The following is a 22,390-nucleotide window of genomic DNA, read 5'->3' on the forward strand; positions in this document are numbered from 1 at the left end:
GGGCAAGGCAGGTTACCCCTTAGTTAGTCATTTAGGAACGGTTACAGTATGATTGTCCTACTAGCTCAGGTATTCACTGTGTGAATGCATAGCCTAATCCCGATAATAGGATCAATTATTCCACATTTTAGTTCATATATCTTTTTCATATTTTACAGTTTTTTTTTCATGAACTTGTTTTTCGATAGAATTTAGGTGTCAAGATTTTCATCTTTAGTTAATTTTTTTTATTTTAAAATATATGTTTTAGGTGTACTCCAAATTAAACGATATGAACTCTTGAGATGAAATTTTGTTCAGATTGTTTATTTAATAAAATAGTCCATTTTACCCCTTTTTTTTTCTTATTTTCAATGTAAATATTTATGCACGCATATAGTAATGACCCTATGAGATGTCTTAGAAAGTCGGATCGTTAAATTTAAAATTTTGACCTAAAGTAGCGTACACATTAAATTAAGAGAAATATTTTTTGTTAATGATATAAAAATTAAATGATTAATGTATAGTGTTTAAAGTTAAAGTAAACTTTAACCCTCATTACAATATCAAATTTTAAGAAGCACTAAAAAAATATCTTTAAAAGAACATGTATTCCAAAAGCCGTAAGAATCGTCTAGTAACTAAAACAATATTATTGTTGGTTTTTTAATCTAGATTTGACTGCCTTATTTTTTAATTTAATGTCTCCTAAAAAGAAAAGAACTCAATATGTACTTAATGTGAATATGATGAGATATGAGATTTAAAAAAAAAATAAAAATTATGCATTTAACGTGATACTCAAAAAGAATAGATTAAATATTATTTTTGAATTCAATGTAAAATTTTTATGCATTTCATATAATAGAATATAATGAGATTATTTCTGAATTTAATATAAAATTGCCTAATATATTATAGCTACCCATAAAATAAAACTTATAATTTTACTCGTATAAAATTAAATTAGAAAATTACATATATATATATACTCACAAAAATGATGATGTGTTATTGGCCGGATCTGAACCCTGGTGCAAAGGGAAAAAAACATAAAAAAAGTCTCTAAAATTTACACTCCATCCAACCTCCGTTACACTGTTTCGTTACATTTTTTGGTTACCTTTTTCAATACTTTTGAATATGACAATTTTCAAGATGAATATATTTTTCGAAGAGATGCATCCTAATTTCTTAAATAGTTTGAAATGTATCCCGTATTACTAATATTTTTTAAAAAACTACATTATACTTCTAATTAACCCCAAAAAAAAATGAACGGAAAATAAAATTATCAATATGACCATTTTCTAATACTTTTCAAATACCTAGTATACTAGTTTTTTCAAAACTCTTTTCCACAAAAAGTGGGTTACTCAAACATGCAGATATTCTTCATATTCATTAACTAAATAGTAAATCTAACTCATTTTGTTAACTACGCGCAAGATATGAGCCCGTTTAATTTTTAGAATTTCAGAGTTTTAAGATGTTATATTATACGCTTATGACTTTAAAGTCTTAGAAAATGATAGTAAAAATGAACTCTAAAAAAGTGACTATTTTTCGATATTATTCAAGTATCGAACTTGCACATATTCATCTACATTAACCCATCATATTCTTCATTTATTCTCCTTGATATTGCAATACAAGCACACTCCTATTTTCTATGAAGGTTTTGTTTTTTAAAAAAAAAAAAAGAAAAAAGACTAATAAGATCATAATTGTGGGGAGGAAAAATTACGTAATGTAAGAGATTGAACTTAAATAGCACTAGATAAAGTACCTAATTGTGAATAGGGGATACTTTAGGTTGGGATAATATGTCTGTTACGTTCTTGTTGAGACTTAGTCAAACATATGAAACACTATTTAGACAAATTCAATATGATTCTAGAATTTGTTGAACACGTAATGGACACTAACTTAAACAAATGGTTAGATATGCAAACTAGTAGAGCGTCCAAATTCCAAACTATCAAATACTTATTCGCTTCTAAAATGGAAACATCGAAAGAAAGAGCTATAGCACAAGGAATGAGCGAACAACAATGAATTTGTTCTTTTTAGCATATGTAAAAACATCAACGGTATTGACATCAAAATTTGATTTCTGATTGTTTTGAACATAAACAATGGTCAGAACAATAACAGAGGCCTGGTTAACCCTTTGTTCGTGTGAGGGAAAAAAACAAAAACATGGGGATGGAATTATCATTTTCACTGAAGAAGAACACAAATGAAAGATGAGAAGATAAAGAAATGGAACCTTGAGAGACAATAATGGGTGGATGTGGTCTGTGTTTAAGGCAGAGTTGGAGACAGTAAAGGCTTTGCAACTTTAAGTTCTCCACAGTCGCTGATATATACAGTTTGGAGAGGTCTGTTCCATATTGTTCTTGCATTTTGAGCTCTTTCATCTCCTAAAAACTTAGCCAAGTCATTGAATTGCCTAATTCTCTCAGATGGCTTGTATGTTGGAGTTGAGGATATGGCTGCCACAACATCTAGACCTGAAAAAATGAACCCAGAAATTTCACACACATATCAATAACCTTTTCACTTTCCACAACCAAGAATATCGGTATTGATTATTGGGTATTGATTTAAATTAAAAATTTCAGCCTTTTTGCTTACCGTTAATTTGGTTCCTACTATAAATTTAGAAGTTTTTCAATTTGAACTTGGTTTTAAAAGGTATAGTTTATTTCGTGATTTGGTCAAAAACTTGATAAATCATCTAGACTGTGATTCCTAGTGAGAAAAGGGACATCTTTTTATATGCTTGATCATGAGCTAACGTGTGGAATGGAGTGTATTAGAGTTTAAAGCTGCGTAAAATCCACAAAGTAAATAGAGACGATGCGATTTACATGAAACACCCAATAAGGTAGAACTAACGTGTTAACATATTGTATAAGAGGTTTAAAGTCGAGTAAAACTTCACAAATCATCTTCACTTGTAAGAGAATACCTACCATAGTAGGTGGTTCGTAGGAGAATACATTGCCCTCTCACAAAATCAGTGTTATATTGTAATTTTTCTCGATAGTTTCTTTTTTATCAATATATAGTGTGGGAGAATCAAATCTTTGACATTTAAGTCTACAGTACAAGTTTTATATTAGTTGAATTACGCTCATTTTGATAGTTCTATCTTCTTCTTATTTGTGTTTGAATAGCTAATAATGTCCTACTTAAGTGACCATTGTTACCTAAAAGTTGAAATGGGTGGGTCACTGCAATAAATTTAACCATGTCACTAATTTAACACTCCCTAAGTTGTGTATGTGAAAATTAGTAAAACATTAAACAAATAGAAATCAGAATTAATTTGGTAGAGAATGATAGTACATGGGTTCAAACATAGAAATTCATGCTCTAATATCAGGTTAAATCACCCATCAACCTAAAAGCTCAAGTTCATGAATCATAGTAAATATAATGATATCAAATAGAGTTTAAGAGTAAGTAACAAAGAGGAGAAAATTGGAGAGTGATCAAGTGGGTAATACATGATTATGAAACTGATTAATTGAAACCTTTGAAACTAATCATAGAGATCAAATTTAGAATTCAAATGTAGAGTTCGAATTTGTACCTTCAAGCACGGTCCCGAAGACAATGTTCTTGCTATCAAGCTGAGGGCAGGGGCCAGGGCCAGTGGTGATCAAGAATTCCACATTATGATAATTCGGATCCAATTTCAATTCGTCGTCGTCATCGTTCTCCGAAAGGCAAAGAGAAACAACGCCGCCTCTCGAATGCGAAAGCAAGAACGAGTCAGACTTCACCGACTCCGTATTTCTCGGCAATTTCAATGGCGGCCGAACTTCTCCTTTGTCACGGCGTCCCTGTCGGCCAGCGAGGAAGAATTGGCCGGGGAAGATTTTGTGGACCAAAGTGCCCTTATACGAGGAGCCGCAGGACCCCGTACACATGGATTTGAAATTGGTGACGGTGATGGGAACGAGATGGCCGTAGAGGCCGATAACGAGGCGGCCAAGGAGAACGGAATCGGAGCAGAGGAGGGAATCGCCACCATCATCGGTGGATTCACGGTTAGGGAGGAAGTTGGTAGGGCAAATGCTGAAGTCAATGAAGACGCGGTCGGTGATAGTGGTGTCCGGCGGTGGAGAAGCCGGGGAGGGAGGGGGATTGACGGCGGTGGAGAGAGAGAGGGAGGTGGAGAGAAAGAGGAGGGAGCGGCGAGGGAGTGCGATGTCTCCAGAGGGGAGACGGCGGCGGTGGTGGTGGTGATGTGCAGGTAAGAGCAAGGCGGTGGTGGTGGTGGCGGCGGCGGAGGAGGAGGTGAAAAGGAGAGGGAAGGCCATCGTCGGGAAATGAGTGAAGAAGGAGCATCGTGGAATGTGGATTGTGAGAGAGAGAGACTGTGAGGAGGTAAGAAGGAAATGAAGAATTTGTGACCACAGACAAGAGAGTGGGGCCCTTCCCATTTTTAAAAATATCACCTTTTCTCCAATGAAATTTATTTTTTCTTTAAAAAATAAATTAATTTTGGACATGATATTTGAGTTAGTCATCCGTTGGATATTGTGACATTTTTAGTTGGATTTCTATTTATTTAAAATCCAAGACCAAGAAGACCCTAAACACTATACTTGCCAAAACACCGAGATTATGGGTAACTTTGTTCTACACTTATTTTCTCTAAAATTTTTCTTTAAAAAATTAACCTTAAACACATCAGTCCCCCAACATTGGTGATTTCTGAGTGAGGTTTTACCTTTTGGGATGGAAGTTATGTCAATACTATTGAGTCAACTTACTTTGACAACAAAATGGTATCTTAACCAACTAATTATCATAATAATAATAAAATATAATTAAAAAAAAACTTCTCTTTTCCTTCAACCCTCTTATGGAGAAGCCGACATAATCTCTCCTTATCATCAATGACGACAATTTCAACATATATTCGTTGTTATTTAAAAAAAAAAAGAAAGAAAAGAAAAGCAAGGAGGACGTTCCACGTGCAGTGAGGTTGGCAGGCAAGAACAAGGGACAAGATGATGCCAAGAGGGAAAATGCAAGAGGGAAAATGGAGGAAGGAAAGTGGGAGGGGAGATGTATAATATTAAATCTATCATAACCTATCAACTTAAGCTTTGGGATGGATGTTTTGTTCTCCCAATTGTTGCTTCTTAAAGAAAAACTTTGAGATGAATGGTAGGATGATTTATGATAGGTTAAAATACCATTTTGATCATGTACTTTGATGTTTGTTCGAGGTTGTTTGGGGCTCTAAGATGATATAGGATGTGGGGAGTTCTGATGTCTGAAGAGTTCTGATGTCTGGGGAGTTCTGATCGAGTATGATCGAGCATGTTCAAGCATTGAGATGATATACGATATACGGAATGAAAATGACGGTGAGATACAAAACATGTTCCGAAAATGGACCCACAAATAATTAAAATCGGTGAGATAGGATAATGGACCTCAAAACACTGAGATGATATAAGATGTAGGGATATGTTTATGTTGGGCCCCCAAACAACCCCTTTCATTTTGATCAATATACTTTCAATATCAAATTTTGGTCCTTAAATAAAGCTTAAAAATGGTACCTACCATTAAATTTAAATAAAATATAAGTTGACTTGACAAATAAAAATAGTTAAAAATATATAAAATAGGATAGAAAATTTCAAAAAACACACATTTGGGTTATAAAAAAATCAATTATTACAATTCCTCTTTCCCCTCCCATATTCTCTTTCTGGTGCATCTTCATTTCTCACTTTCCCCTGCTTTCTCTCTTCTTTTTTTTTTTTCCTTTATTTTCTTCTCAGACAGCAACAAGCAGAGGGGAAAAAATGGAATTTGAGATGGATCCGTTTCCAAACGGTAGAACCTTCAGAACGACGAACAATAAACAGTCAAGTCACGATGGTCAAGCAAAGAGCAAAACTTGCGTTACCAACCAGAACACACACCCTTTCTAAACCCATTCCCTCCAAAACATGGGTACCCCTTGGGGCCCAAACCCAAAACTCAAGATTGGAGTACATAAGAGAAGCTTCCAATACCAAATTTTCCAATGTGGGATTCTCTAACCAAAAGGTTGGGTTCCTTCTTGTTTTAAAAATTAAATTTTCATCCAACAATCCCTCACTTGGAAATTTAAACAAAAAAAGGAGAGAAAAGTTTTTCATCGAGCAGTTTCAGTCTATACAACACTGTGCATAAGCAAAGGTGTCTTACGACTTGAACCTTTACATAGTGTAGATGATTCAAAATATACTAGAGTAACCTTGGTTTTGAACTATTTCTCGAACAGCATCTCACACAGAATGTTATTAGGGTGTAATACGAAAGCCCGTGCTTTAAGGCCTAGCACGTGTATCCCGGTTTAGTGAATGCTCTAGAGAGTTTGCCTAAAAACTCCATAGGAAGCGGCCCTCACTTCCACATTCACACAGTTGAGTCTATCAAGCGTACTCCTATAGCTAGGTATCCCACTTTTCATCAAGTATAGATCTCATTAAGAACTGAGTTCAACCATTCTTACACTTTAGGATATCATGCTCAAACTTTAAGACATAGGAATGGAACTCTAGTTTGGTTTAGCATGATTCACTATATATCACTTGTGATCAGTTATTACCCGTTGAACCTGTTTCTTGGGATCTCCAATCAATAGGTTGGGTTTGCCTCACTGTGATTCATCTTTCTATAGGCATGAGTTCCATTCTTTCTGGGGTTCTGAAAACCTTTTCTCTGGCCAGTCCTTTCATCAAAGGATCTGCCAAATTTTCATCAGTTCGTATGTGATCCACTCTAACTGCACCAGTAGTGAGAAACTCTCTAATGGTACTGTGATTACGATGTATTTGACGTCTCTTTCTATTGTAGTAACAGTTCTAAACTTTTGCGATTGCTGCAATACTATCGCAATGGATCAATATGGTTGGTACCGACTTTTACCATAAAGGAATCTCTGATAGAAGACTTCTAAGCCAGCCTGCGTCTTCACTAGCTGTTACTAGTGCTATCATTTATGACTCTCTCATAGATTGGGCTAAAATAGTCTGTTTCTTGGACTTCCAAGAGACAACTCCGAAAGAGAGTTTCAATCAGCATCGTTGAACCTTTCTAGGACAGTGAGAAACTTTTGATAATGTAATCCTAGGTTTTGGGTTTTCTTCAAGTATCTCATTATCCTTTCTATAGCATTCCAATGCTCTTTACTAGGTCTGCTTGTAAACCTACAAAGTAATCCTACAGCATAAGTTATATCAGGCCTAATGCAGTCAACAACGTATCTAAGACTACCTATGATGCTCGCATACTCAGATTGATTAACATTGTCACCAGTGTTCTTGAATAACTTGACACTAGGGTCATAAAAAGTACAGGCTGGTTTACACTCAAAGTAATTATATTTCTTTAAAATATTTTCTATATAGGGAGATTGATCCAAGGAATTCCCTTTTCAGACCTATTTACTTTTATGCCTAAGATTACACTATCTTCTCCTAAGTCTTTCATGTCGAAGTTTGCACTCAATATTGATTTTACATCATTTATGACGTGCAATTTTGACCTAAAGATCAATAAATCATCTATATATAGATACAAGATACATTGCTTAGGAGCTTGTTTAGTAGATGCATTTGTCACTTTCATTGACCTTGAAGCCTTTAGATAGGATAAGGTTATCAAATTTTTTATGTCATTGCTTAGGAGCTTGTTTTAGTTCATAGAGAGATTTGTCTAATTTACAAACCTTACTTTCTTGACTATGGATAACAAAACCCTCAGGTTCTCATGTAAATATCTTATTCAAGTTCACCATTTAGGAAAGTGGTTTTTACATCCATATGATGTACTACAAGGTTATAAAGGGCAGCAAGAGAGAACAGGACATGGATAGAGGTAATTTTAGTGACAGGGGAGAAGTGTAAAATAAATCTATGTTTTCTCTTTCTCTAAAGCTCTTTGCTACTAACATGGCTTTAAATTTGTCGACAGTCCCATCAGGTCTAAGTTTCCTCATTAAGATCCATTTGCACCCTATTGCCTTATAGCCTAGGGATAGATCTACTAAGTGCCAAGTCCTATTTGACTCAAGTGAGTCCATCTCATCATTTATGGCTTCTTGCCATAAGTTGGCATCTACTGAGGACAAGGCAGTTCTCAGATCTTTAGGGTCTTCTTCTACATTGTAGGTCAGGAAGTCATTTCCGAAATCTTTGGCAGTTCTAGCTCTTTTGCTTCTTCTAGGTTTTGGGTCAGTTTCCTCTCTAGGGTTAGTGATAACTTGTAGAAATACAAGTTATTTAGACTGTCTTATCTAGATATTGCGACCAAAAGAGAATAAATATGCATCAATTGTATGAAAATTAGCTTCGAAATATAATAATTATGAATTATCGCAATTACACCCACTAACATCTTTAAGATGGAAGGAAAGGAGAATTTTACTCTATTTTGCAGGAAACCGAGTCACCGCTTGCGCTCAAGGCTCAAGAGAAATTAATCAACGCATCTCTGTCACATTGCGCCCGTCAATCAACAATGAAGAGACGATTAACGCAATGACGGCGCAATGCGATAGTCGATCCAGAGTTGACTTTCAAGCGCATGCGGTAATAAAAACAAACATCGCATGCGAACACTCATTCAAAAGATGTAGCTGAGCAACGCAAAAGCGGAGGATTAAGACACGTGTACAACTAACGGTTATGCAGAATTGACGGTCTGATTGCATAACAGAAGGGATAATATCCCTTCATCTTCGAAATTTTCATAACAACAAGTGGGGACCACAAGGTCGGAGTCAAAGATCCTCACCTATAAATACCCAATAGATTTCAGAGAAAACTTATGCTACTGGATACGGGGCTAATTGCTGCTAAAGTTTTGAGAGAAAAGGTTGAGCTGGGTGCTTAACTGAAGAAATCCGGGAAGAAGAAGAGACAAGGCCGAGAGATGAGTCTCAGTTTTATTCTGCCGAATACCCGTCGAGAAGCTCTGTGCTGAGAACCCTGCTACCGGTTGAGCAAGCCTGAGAGGGAAGCTCATCCATCCATCTGATCCATCCAATCCGGCAAGCAGATCTCCACTCAAATCAGTGCCAAGACGTTGGCGCTTGCTTGTATCTGTTCTATCTCTTCATCATTATATTTCACTTTCTTTATCTCTTCATTCACACATCATGTATCAAACGCTTAATAGATATATTAAATGTTTCGATTGCTTTCATATTCCATTTTCTGTCTACTTTCGTTCCTCCGTGAATCACTTTCTCCATGCTGTCTTCTTAATCCCCTGGTAGTTAATATGAATTAAACAAGTACTTAACTTGTGTTAAAGAGATAACTGCGTTTAGCTAAAGTATGTTAGACAACATTTTCACCTGCGAGAGCAGAAGTGAAGATGCCATTCTGATCTATCGAGAGAAGGTTAGACGAATGCGTTAACTAAAGCGAGTAGTACTTCCAGACATGGAAGCAACCTTGCGTTAATTACGTTCGTCTCTGATTTACCACAGACATGTGGAAGCACAACCGATCAATGAAAGGTGTACGCCAAGAGAAAAACAGCACCGTACTTATAACTTCAACGCAATTAAGAAACTTACGCTGTTTATATAGTTATCTTTCTCTCTCTTTATTTGGTACATAAGACTTGCCACCGCATTCTATGTTCTTTGCATAACCTTCACAGCCAGCCTGGACCCCAGCATCTTGTATCATGAAGCCTGTATCTTGTATCATCTAGCTTAGGTTTACTGTACTTATTTTATTATCGCATTTTACTGCTTTCCTTTACTTTACCGCAATTTTATATACTTGTACAAAACACTCTTTAAATATTGAAAAACCTGGTCGCATATACCACGAACATACCACAATAACCTCAAACAGTCCTTGTGTTCGATCTCGGATCACACTGAGAAACTTGTGGTGGAATTACACTTGGTTCCAATGTAAGGAAACTTGTGACAACTCAAGGCATACTACAAGAATATTCATAATTAACGCATATCTAGAAGTAGTATCGCATATTTGTCCACATGCTTAAAGATATAAATTCTAAGTGACAGTTAGGATTTCTAACTAGGGTTATATCACTTGATCTAGAGCCCCCACTATTCCTTGATTTAAAAGGAAATCTGTCTTCAAAAAAGTCGGCATCATTTGACTCAATGATCACTTGGTTCACTAGATCATAGAACCTATAGGCTTTAATGTTTAAGATATAACCTATAAAGACACACTCGTAAGCTCTACTGGCCAACTTTCTCCTTTTTGGGTCTGGAATCCTTACAAAAACTAGACAACCCCATGTTCTAATGTAGAAAAAGTTTGGTTTCTTATTCTTAAGAATTTCGTAAGGTGAAGTTTTGTTTTTAGATTTTGAGATTCTATTTAGGACATAACATACGGTAAGGATGATTTCACCCCACCAATAAGACGCAGCTTCTGAACTAAGTAAAATAGCAACTACTAGCTCAGCTAAAGTTCTATTTTACCTTTTGGCTTTTCCGTTCATTTTATGAGAATAAGATGTGATCTTTTTGTATATTATTCCATGTGAGTTAAAGAACTCATTAAAACTGTCCGAGTCATACTCGGTTCCCCTATCACTATGAAGTCTTTTAACCTTTCTATTAAACTGATTCTCTATTTCAGAAACAAAAAGTTTGAAAGCATCAAAAGCATCACTTTTTTTTTTCCAGCAAGTATACAAAAGTAAAATCAGAGCAGTCATCAATAAAGGTAATGAAGTATCTTTTGCTATTCCTAGTCAATTTGTCATCAAATTCCAAAACATCAGAATGAATCAAATCTAGAGGTTTAGAATTCCTAAGTACAGATTTATGCGGAGTTTTAGTAATTTTAGCCTGACTACAATACTCGCATTTATCAAAATCATTCGTGGATAACTTAGGTATCATTTCTAGTTTAATCATGTTACTAATTAAATTCTTATTCACATGATAGAGTCTAGCATGCCAAATATTCATAGAATACAGCATATGCACAGAAAATTTCATTTCATTAAGGTCTAAATTTAATTTGAACATTCCCTCAGTTGCATACCCTTTCCTTACAAATGCATTATTTTTGGTAAGGGTATATAGGCATGCCCCTATAGTTTGAGTAAACCCGACTTTGTTGAGGAGATAGCCCGAAACCAAATTCTTTCTTATCTTTGGAGTGTGCAGGACGTCCTTCAACGTGAGGGTCTTCCCAAAGGTAAACTTCAGTTCCACCTTGCTGGTTCCAGTAACTTTCGTGGAGTGGTGATCTCCCAACAGAATATTCTTATCCTTAGTTTCAGTATAAGTTTTAAATAGACTAAGGTCGTGACAGACATAGCACATAGCACCAGTGTCTATCCATCACCTTTCATAACCACCAATCACATTTACTTCTGTGATCATGGCGACTAACGATTCTTCTGTTAGGTTCGCCTGACTAGCAGGACAACGTCTGTTCCTACAGTTTCTAGCCATGTGCCCTAGTTTATTACAACTAAAGTAGAGGAACTATACCGTTTCTCCTGAAAGAGGGCTTCTATTTTTTCTGTTGGTTCTGGTTGTTGGAGTCACGGTTCTGACCTTTCCTCTTTGTCCTCTTAGATTTTTTGTTAGGTTTTACCACGGCAGAGGCGGGTTTCCCAGGTACTGCATTCACCTCCTCCCTCTGGTCCTGCTTCCGAGCTTTCTCCTCGATCCTTAGCCAGATTATAAGACTCTCCAAGGAGAACTACTTGGTCTTGTGCCTCAAAGTGTTCCTAAAGTCCTTCCAAAATGGGCAGTTTATCAATAATAACAGTAACTTGGAATTGTTCGTCTAGAGGCATATCTTCAGTAATTATCTCGTGGGTTATTTTCTAAAGTTCATAGGATTGGGCCTCCACAGATTTGTCATCCGTCATCTGGAACTTGAGATAACGGCTAACAGCATATTTCTTCGACCCGGCCTTCTCGGTATCATACTTCTTTTGCAAGGCATCCCAGGACCTCTTTCACTGTCTTCATTGTATTGTAGTAGTCATGATCATTAGTCAAACCATTTAAAATAAAATTCTTACAAATAAATTCTTTCTCTTCCCAGTCAATAGCTTCTTTTATCTGTTGTTCAGTTGGTTCTTCTAAAGGGACGATCGACTTAGCTCTGGTACAAACTTCGGAAACCTTTTTTACGGTGAGAAAGAACAGTATCTTTTGCTTCCACCGCTTGAAGTTCGCTCCTTCAAACCAGGACGGTTGAGGTCAGATATCATAACGTCATTGTTGCTACTGAGGGACATTAATAATGTGGCGGATACGTCTTAAAATTGCTGGAAACGGTAGGACCCTCAAAACGAAGAACAGTAAACAGTCAAGTCACGGTGGACAAGCAAAGAGCAAGTGTGCAAGCATATTTTTATGACATTTCACGGCTCTACCCAAAATAGAAACTCATTATAGGTTGAGTCTGGAGCTCTCTCTCTTTAAGACATTTCGCGGCTCTACCCAAGTGTGCAAGCAGGTCTGAAAATTGTCAGTCGTCCCCAGGATAAAACAGCCAAAAGAAATCCGATCGAAAATGCTCCGTTATCGACCGGAACACACACTCTTTCTAAACCCATTGCTCGAAAAACTAAAATGGAAGAGGAGAGAAAAATGAAATGAAGTGAAGAATGAATTGTGATTTCAAACTGGACCTTTTCCTTTTTTAATAATCATATTTTTATGAAAAAATTAATAATCACACACACGCGCCAACCAAAAGTATGGTTCTCTCTTGTTTTGAAAGTTAAATTTTCACCCAACAAAGGCTTATGTGAAATTCAATGGGTTTGTTAGTGTAACATCCCCAATTTCAAAAAAATTTAAGTTAATTATCTAAAATTATTGAGTTTAAATTTCCCTTCATTTGGAAAATTGGGATTGAATTGAAATAATTGAAAAACTTTTATTGATTAAATTGAATTTAATTGATTAGATATTCAAATTAATTATCTTGAAAATATTGAATTTTTGCTTCCCTTTGATTTTGAATTTTAGGGTCAAATTAAAAAAAATATTAAAAGAGATAATTAATTTCATGTGATTTTAAATTGATTTAAATATTTGGAAGGATTTAATTTGTATCAAATTGATGGATCTGCCCTTTAATTTTGGTTTTTGAAGCCTAAATTAAGATAATTTGAAAAGTTAATTGATTTATAAATTTAATAGAATCTTTGGAGATATTGTGATAAAATATTTTATTTATCTTTTCAAAATTTGAAAAAAAAATAAAAGGTTTGAGATTTTTTCGAAATTAAATGAGTGAAAAGAGGCCAAAAATTGGGAGAGAGCAATTCAATTTTTCAAAAATGTAGGAAGAAAGGAGAGTTAGCTACCAACAACCGTGGTGATGGGTGGAACCATTGAAAACATAGGAAGAAAAGAGAGTTAGCTACCAACATTTAAAGTTGATGGATCAAACAATGGGTTAGTATATTATACTAACTCAACTCAACTCATGTTGCTGAGCTAGACACCCTCTTAGGTTCATAATAACTCGTTTGTTTTCATTTTTCGCATGATTTCTCTCTATTTAGTACCTTAGTTAAAATACGAAAGATCTCCCTTCAATCTATATATATATATGGCAACCCGACGATGACATAATCGAAACTTTCTTGTCTAGAGAGAGTATCTAGGCCGACGACGACATCAATACAACTTTCCGCTGCCAAAGAAGAAAGAAAGAGAAGTGAGAGAGTGGGAGAAGGAAAGAGGATAGAAGGGGAAAGAGAGAAATTGAAACGTAAAAAAAGTGTTTATTTTGAAATTTTCTCATATTTAACATTTTTTTATTATTATTTAATGTCAAGTAAGCTGTTTTTTTTTTTTTTTTTTTAATTTCAATTTAATGGTGGGGTTAAAATTAGACTATGAACAAAAATAGAACAAATATCAAGATATAGAACCAAAATGATAATTTAACCTTTATGATATTAGAGCATGAAGTCTTTGAATCATGTTCACATTGATATTTATTTTATCCATCTATCTATAAAATAAAAAATTACATATAGTTTAGAAATCTTTGAACTAACTAACCAAATATGATTTTAAATATTTTTTGTTTCATATAAACCTTATTAATTAAATTAATGGCAAGAGATATTATTTTATAGTTACATTTTCATAATATTAATTTTTTTCCTTTATCGGAACTTCATTATCTCTAGAGATTTAAGATTTGATTTTAGAACCTCAATATTGTTATTATTATTATTAAAAAAAGTCCTCCTATGCTAACAACATTTAAAAATATCAGTAGATCTGATCCCAAATTTTTTTAGAGGATCAAATTAAAAATTGTGAAATGATAGAAACGGGATTTAAAATTAGAAAACCGTAACAGTATATTACTATTTCTCTTTATGAATCTTTATCCGCATTTTTTTCCTTTCTGTTCTTCGTGAAGATCATACGGTGGATCTCCAATGGAAAAAATAACCGATTTCTACCGTAAAGAAACAAAGAAACAATCAACCAAAGCAGATGCTACAACCAAGAAATTTGGAAAAAATTCAGAAGAAGACAAAAAAAATACATATTATATATTACATATTATATATACATACACTAAAAACGCAAGATAAAGTATCTTAGTCATCAACAGTTACTTCTCCACAAACACAGAGAAGATCAATTTCCAAACCTCGCCAATCTATTTGACGGCAAGATGTAAGTAACATGATTCAAAAACAAGAACGGATCCAATATTTTTTTTTTCAGATCACAGAAACTTAAAAAAAATCACAAATATAATAATAAATCATCTCATCTGGTTCACAATTATTCAACACCTAGGGCAGGAAAATCGTCGAAAACAAGAAAGAAGAAGGAGGAGGAGGAAGGATCGAATTCAATTCCTGGCAAAGAGAATAGGAGTATCGTCATCATCATCGTCGCTCAAAGCGGCACCAGGTTGAGAAGTCTTACCGACGACAGGGGAGGAGGAAGGGGAAGAGGAAGCAGAGGCAAGGACGAGCGTCAAGCAGCCTTCGCTCCAGGATCGACGAATGGGATAGGAGATGGATTTGGACTTGGAATGGGAGCAGTGAGGAGGTTGACGGCGGGATTTGTGGAGAGCGCAGCCGCAGTTGCGGTGGTATGGACGACGGTGGATTTCGGAGTCGCAGCCGGCGATGCAAGCCTCGTAGACGGGGCGGAGGAGGCCGTCGGCGGCCATGGAAGAAGAGGAATCGGACCACCGCGTGCGGAAGGTGTTTGGAGAAAAGCGTGAGAGAGAGGGAGAGGGAATGGGAGAAGGAAGGGGAATTTATAGGCGCCAAAAATGGAGATTTGAGGAATGGAAGCGAAATGGAAGGCGGGGTTTATGGAGCGGACGCCACAGGCCAGAGGACGTTTTTTTGTGTGTGTTTATGTTAGGCGAGAAAAATACTCAAATTTCGTTAACCACGAAACAAAATTAAAAAGCAAATTGAAATATATATATATATATATATATATTCTTTTATTATTTATTTATTCTATATATATATAATATTATATTTTATTGACATATGAGTTCTTGTATATATAATACTATATATTATATATATTATATAATTTACAAATATATATATATATATATATATATATATATATATATATATATATAACTTAAATAAAATAAAGAAATAAAAGAAAACAATGAAGTTATAAATTTATAAGAGTTTTTACAAGTAGGATGTGGAATGACTTGAATACTAATGATGTGTATTTATGAAACACGTGGTATTTGGACATTAAGCATGTGTATTTATGAGACACGTGGTGTTTGGACATTAAGCATGTGTATTTATAAGACACATGACATTTTCTATAGGTTTTTCTCAAAATGTCAAAAATGTTACTTTTTTCTAAGTCTTTGTTTTTAGTTAAATTTCAATTTAGTCTATATCTTTCAAGATGCCATAAATTCAATCTTGAAGTTTTAAATTTTATTTTGTCTCGTAAATCTTGAAATTCAGGGATTAAATTGAAACAAAACTCAAGATAAGATGGTAACATTTTAAAATTTGTAGACTAAATTGAAATAAAAAAACTAAAGACTAAAAATATAATATTTTAAAATTTAAGGATTAAATTGAAATTAGACCCAAAACAAAGGAATTAAAAGAGTATTACATTTTAGTCCCTACCTATGAATAGTATATGGGTTCAAACTAGACAATCGCACCATTTTTTTATTAAAATTTTTTTTGATTTTTTTCTCTCTCTTCTTTCTTGTTCTAAAACAAGAGAGAGGTGCTCAATAGCTCTCAAACTTTAAAACGTATATATTAGTGAGCAATAAAATTTTCATTGCTTGTTTTATAGGTCTTTGAATGTAAATATTACGCAGTTGAATTTCAAGCTCGTGTATAGTAAAATTCTATGCATTACAAAATTTAAATCTTTGAGATTTATTACACATTTTCTAAATTCTAAAGATTTATCTACATGAGCTCGAGACTTCTTAAGCTTATTGGTGCTTTTAAAAATTTATAGCTTTGAATTTAGATACGATATTTGATATTTAAATGATCTATTATATACTCTAATTTCTTAGGATTATATTATATATAATAAGACAAAACATTTAGATCTATTTAGTAATCATTTTGTTTTTTGTTTATGTTTTTTAAAATTAAATCTATAAACACTACTTCTACATTGAAATTTCTTTCTTTGTTATCTACTTTTCACGATACCAATGGTTTAAAAAATCAAGTCAAAATTTGAGAACTAAAAAAATAGTTTTCAAAAAGTTGTTTTTGGAAGTTAGAATTTGGTTAAGAATTCAACAATTGTACTTAAGAAATAAGAAATGTGGATCAAATAGGCTTATTTTTCAAAAACAAAAACTAAAAATCAAATGGTTACCAAACGGGGTTTTTATTTTTGTTTTTTAAAATTAAACCTATTTCATCTACATTTCTTAAATGATTTGCATCTTTATTAAGTATAATGATTGAATTCTTAAACAAATTCCAAAAACAAAAATTACTTTTTGAAAACTACTTTTAATTATCAAAATTTGACTTGATTTTTTAAACCATTCATGAAAAGTAGATAACAAAGAAAGAATTTCGAGGTGAAAGTAGTATTCATATACTTAATTTTTAAAAATAAAAACAAAAATAAAATGATTATCCAACGAGGCTTTAATTTAATTTGATATATAAGGGAAAGTTTATATTAGAGTTTGACCATGCATTTAACGTTGAAGAAGAAAAGCAACCATGTTAAATAATATTTGGAATATTTGAATTTGGAGAAATAGCCACACATTGTGTAATTTTCAAATTATTCCATTTTTTTTAAGCAGAATTTTCAAATTATTCTCCTTTCTCGAGAGTAATTTTCAAATTATTCTTTTTTTCTTTAGGAGAATATGGCATTAGGTTATAAATGTTTTTGCTAATCAACGATGTCTATGGGCAGGGTCACATAGAGTCAAGATACGTGCCTCCTCAATTTATTCGTTTTTTATATTTTTAATATAAATTATAAAGTGATATGTATTAATATATTTACAAAAGTTCAACCTAAATAACAATATTGGTACTAGCTTGTTGGTGTGGATGTTGTATTTTTGTTGAACCCACAAGGGTTTGAATCCTATAGCTTATTAACATTTTAAATTATTTCTTAATAAAAGGAAAGTTGGTCAAGTCCTTTAAAATATAATGTGTCTTTTTTAAAAAATAAATAAATAAATAGTCAAACAACAATTTTTTTTATTGGCAATAGAACTGGGCAGTTTATAAACTTTTTTCTTCTTTCGACATTCACTTTTCAGTCTCAACTCTCAAGAACATTCTATTAAAAAGGTTTCGTTCTACATAATTTTTATATTTACATCACACTATATATATTTTATTTGTTTCTACATTATTTTTACATTCACATTACTCGTACAGATTTTTCAAATTAATTTCAAAGTTCAAGTTAGAGGATTACTTGTTGTCACTCGTTTGGATATACGAGCTCAACAAGTAAGTTTTAAAATATTCTTAGAGTTTAAGTTTTGACGCTCTTAAATCTATATAATAGAATGTATATTTCTATGATTAATACTTTTGTAGAGTTAATTCAAAATTAATATGGAGATATATTATAAAAGAAAAATAACAATAGAGACTTTAGAGATATCATCCTCAAAGAAGAAAAATGTTTTGGATTCTAATCAATCTTATACAAAAATAAATCTAGAAGAACTACCTGCAGATCTTGGTCTATGATATGTGAATGCAATGAATTTAGTCAAAATTTGTAAAGAAATACCGTAGAAAGAATCTGATTGGGATTGGGATTTGTTGTTGAGTATGGTTTCTGATTTCTGTCATAGTCATGATATTGATATTGAAGTCCTTAAAATGGATGGTCTATTTCTAATTCGAGGACGACAAAAACAAAATTCTCAACCAATTACAAATTTACATCATTATCGTGTTGAAGTTTTCTATGTCATTATTGATATGCAACTTCAGGAGCTGAATAATCATTTTACTGAAACAAATATTGAATTGCTTCTCTGTGTGGCATTTCTAAATCCAATTAATTCATTTGTTTCTTTTGATAGAAAAAAACTTAGTTAACTTGCTCAATTTTACTCAAAAAACTTTCAAGCTATTGAACTCTCTATGCTTGAAGATCAACTTCAAAATTGTATTATTGATATGCATTCAAATATTCAGTTTGTTGAGCTAAAAAGCATATGTGATCTTGCAGTAAAAATGGTCATGACGAATAAAGACAAGGTCTATCTATTAGTTTACAAATTACCCACCTTGGTGAATTGACATTGATTTTACCTGTTGTCACAACTATTATAGAGAGCATATTTTTTACTATGCATATTGTGAAGATTTTGCATAATCGAATAGGAGGTCAATGGATGAATGGTTGTCTTCTAACGTATATTGAAAAGATTTATTTGATAAGTTAGATACTAAAATTATCGTAGATTATTCCAAAACATGAAAACTCGTAGATGTGAATTGTAATGTATTAAGTTAGTTAATTTATGAAGTTATAGATACTTGTTTACATTCATTTATAGATTTTTTTTTTTTTTTTTAGACTTGTACATAGTGTCCCTATATAGAATTCATAACTCTGCCATTGACAATCCATGACCGTATCCTTAGATTATAGGAATAATCCATCTAACAAGGAATTTGTTTTTATTTCTTATAATTGTTGTTGTAAAAAAAAAAAGTAAGGTTTTGTGCAAAATTCATGAAAGTACTCATCTCGTCTCATTTTATAAATTCATTTTTCATTTACTCTGTATTATAAATTATATGGCATCGTAAAACATAAACTAGCAATTATACCATCCTTGTAAATAGAAAAATCTCAAAAAGAAAATTATACTTTATAGAAAAAAGTTTAAATATTTTTGGAACTTTTTACTATCAAATTTAAATATTTTTTTATATTTAAAAATACTCCTTTTTATAACATAAAATATATTCAATAAATAACAATAATATTTTATTTAAAAAACTAATGATAGTATATGATGTTCAAATTATAAATTTTTAATTGGTATCTATGCTATTTTTATTTTACCATCTTTTATGCTGGGATTCAATTTTTTAATTTGATACAAAACATATGTTTGAGAATATTAAAGGTATTTTCTCTAAAAAGAATACTAAAAATATGGAATACAACATGTTCCTCCTGCAATATTTTTGCTTTTGAATTTGTTCGAATCATAATTTTTTTCCTGAATTTTTTTAATGGCGAAATTGAAATTATATGACTTTATCTCTTTTTTTCCTTTTTTAAAAAAAAATTGAAAAAATTATCAGGTTTTTTTTCATATCTTAGTCTTTCACAGTGAAAACTTGTCACATTTAATATATGCCAATAAAGAATAAAATTGATTGATAAATACTAAGCTATATATAGTGACGGGTAATTATATTGTATTTTGTCTCTGTATTCTTTTCATATATAAATTGAAAAAATCAAAAGATTCTTTTCGGGTGGAACCACCTATAATCTAGCGTATATAAAATATGTTTAGGGAACACTCATATTCTTTCCTTTTATTTTTTTAAATGAGGAAAAAGAATATCAAATTTTGGTACTTACTCTAAAGCATGAAACTCCGTTATTAATGAAGAAACATGTTTGGATTGATAAATAAAGCTATGACGGTCCAATTTCTCCATATCCACATTTTATACGTTTTTTAAAAACATATTCCATCATATATTTCACATTTTTATAAGAAAAAAATGTCACAAAGAAAAAAATGTCACAGATAGAAAAAATACCAAATTATTTAGAGAAATATCAAAAAAGAAAAAAAAAACACTTATAGACATCGATGGACTTTTATCAACGTCTATCAGTGATTAACTTCTATCAATTTCGATCACTGATAGACACTAATAGACTTCTATTAGTTTCTATCAAAGAAGATTAAAATTTTGTTATTTTGTGTAAATAATTTTTCTTATTTTTTTATTTTTGAAAATCCCTTTTTTATAGTAAACATTTCTATTTTAAGTAGTTTGAAAATACTTATTAGAATGAATGTATTTTTATGTTATTTATAGTGTGTTTTTGGTTGGATAAATATGCATCTCAAAATTAAAGTGTGCAATTTACAAGAAAACCCCAAAAAAGAAGAGTGTGAAAGAAGACATAATCTTTACTTTCTTTAAAGAGAGAACCCACAAAATCACATTCCTTCACTTTCCTCTTTTCTTGTTAACAAACTTTCTTACCAGCTATACCTACACCCATATATGTTCTTCTAGATGCCATACATATGTGTGTTTTTCTTTTATTTGTTTGTTTTCTATGTTTCACTATTCCAAGAAATAATATTAGTACTAAGTAATTTACAATTTTCAATTATGTAATATTATAAACAGATTGTGACGGAATAGAATAGAATCGTAATTAAAATAGATTCAGAGTAATAATGGAAGAAGAAGAAAAGATAACATAACATAATGATTCTACGTGGAAAAACTCTATACAAACTAAGGTAAAAAATGATAGAAGAATTCCATTATATAATATATGAGTTGCAAACTTTCTTTTTGATAGAGGAGTAGGCAAGACTCTCTCATAAGAAGAAACATTCTATTTTCTCTCACACTTTGCTCACTTATTGAAGATTTTGGGATGGTTTGACAACCAGGATCTCCACCTATTTATAATCCAAAAAAACTTAGTCATCAAGCAAATCCAATGACTATTAATTGTTCTTGATCAATGGCTTTAAATTGTCCTTGATCAATGTGAAAGATCTAAGGGCTCAAAATTGATCTTAGACAAAGTGTAAGATCCAATAACTCAAATTTTCTTCCAAGAAACTTCTTGAAGGATAATAAAACTTTTTGAAGAATTTTGGGGCCTATTTGAGAGGTTGGAATATGAGTTTGTAATTCTAAGCCCACATTTGGATTGAGGGCTTTAGGCCCAATTTGTAATCCCTATTATATTTCCTTCCTATTGTTATCAACCCAACCCTCTTTTTCACTGTTTTCACACTTCACGATCCCATTCTAACACCAGTTTTAACATTTCATTGTATCCTGATTCCCAATAATCGTGACTATATTCCAATCTCCCAAATAGGCCTTTTAAGATTATTTAACAAGTAATATATGTGTGTGTATAATATTGATATTCCAATAATTTGACAGAGTAACAATTTAGACATTGATCATCAAATAAAGTATCAATTACCATTCCAAAAGTTCATAGTTTGATACTTCACCCTCCAATTCTTAGGCTAAAATAAAATAAACTTAACATGTGTTTGTAAAAGAAAATGTATTATTATTATTATGTTGTAATTTTTTGGTACGACAATCATACGTATGGGAATTTGATTCTTGGATCTCAAAAATAAAATTATATCAATTACTTCCCTTAACTATGCTCCATAATCATAGAGTCTTTCTATTATATATTATAACTATTAAATTTGAAATAAATATCATAAGAAATTATCCACTACGACGAGTTATTTTAGTACAACAGATGAGAGTAGGAGAACTTGAGTCTTCGGCTTCAGAGAGAGGTAATACAAGTCATTGTTGAACTGTGCTCACCTTGCCACAATAAGTATAACAACTTATAAATTGCCTAATTTCATTTACAATACTGTAGACAATTGATTAAAAAAAAAATACTTTTGATCCCTAAACCTTTTTGAAAATAAAAAATTTACGCTCAAACTTAAGTTATAATAAATTTGTTTCTATACTCTTCAATTGTGTTTGCTCTATGAATTTTAGTATATAATAATTTAGTTATTGTTAAAAGAAATAAAAGTCTGCACACTAAAATTTGTAAAATTTTTTATTCTTACCTTAAAGGAATATATCCAAATTAAGTGTCAAATTAACT

General features: G+C 32.4%; 2 protein-coding genes across 2 annotated transcripts; both read right to left on the reverse strand.

Annotated features, from left to right (window-relative positions):
* Positions 1–2,023: 2,023 nt before the first annotated feature.
* LOC120079376 (Cyclophilin-like peptidyl-prolyl cis-trans isomerase family protein) lies at positions 2,024–4,482 on the reverse strand. The gene is made up of 2 exons (XM_039033539.2): positions 3,587–4,482; positions 2,024–2,498 (listed from the first exon to the last, which is right to left on the reverse strand). The coding sequence occupies exons 1-2, from the start codon at positions 4,440–4,442 to the stop codon at positions 2,290–2,292; spliced, it is 1,065 nt and encodes a 354-aa protein (XP_038889467.2). The 5' UTR covers positions 4,443–4,482; the 3' UTR covers positions 2,024–2,289.
* Positions 4,483–14,537: 10,055 nt separating this feature from the next.
* On the reverse strand, positions 14,538–15,408 carry LOC120079294 (uncharacterized). Its single transcript, XM_039033448.2, has one exon. The coding sequence runs from the start codon at positions 15,201–15,203 to the stop codon at positions 14,877–14,879; it is 327 nt and encodes a 108-aa protein (XP_038889376.1). The 5' UTR covers positions 15,204–15,408; the 3' UTR covers positions 14,538–14,876.
* Between the last annotated feature and the right edge of the window lie 6,982 nt (positions 15,409–22,390).

Source organism: Benincasa hispida, chromosome 6 (genome assembly GCF_027475165.1).
Source record: "Benincasa hispida cultivar pf3 chromosome 6, pf3_genome.v1.1, whole genome shotgun sequence".
NCBI lineage: Eukaryota > Viridiplantae > Streptophyta > Magnoliopsida > Cucurbitales > Cucurbitaceae > Benincasa > Benincasa hispida.

Excerpts from the sequence above, each read along its gene's own strand:
- LOC120079294 (XM_039033448.2), bottom strand. The coding sequence starts at position 15,203 with ATGGCCGCCGACGGCCTCCTCCGCCCCGTCTACGAGGCTTGCATCGCC.
- LOC120079376 (XM_039033539.2), bottom strand. The coding sequence starts at position 4,442 with ATGGGAAGGGCCCCACTCTCTTGTCTGTGGTCACAAATTCTTCATTTC. Across the intron at positions 2,499-3,586 it reads CTTCGGGACCGTGCTTGAAG|GTCTAGATGTTGTGGCAGCC; the intron begins GTACAAATTCGA and ends TCATTTTTTCAG.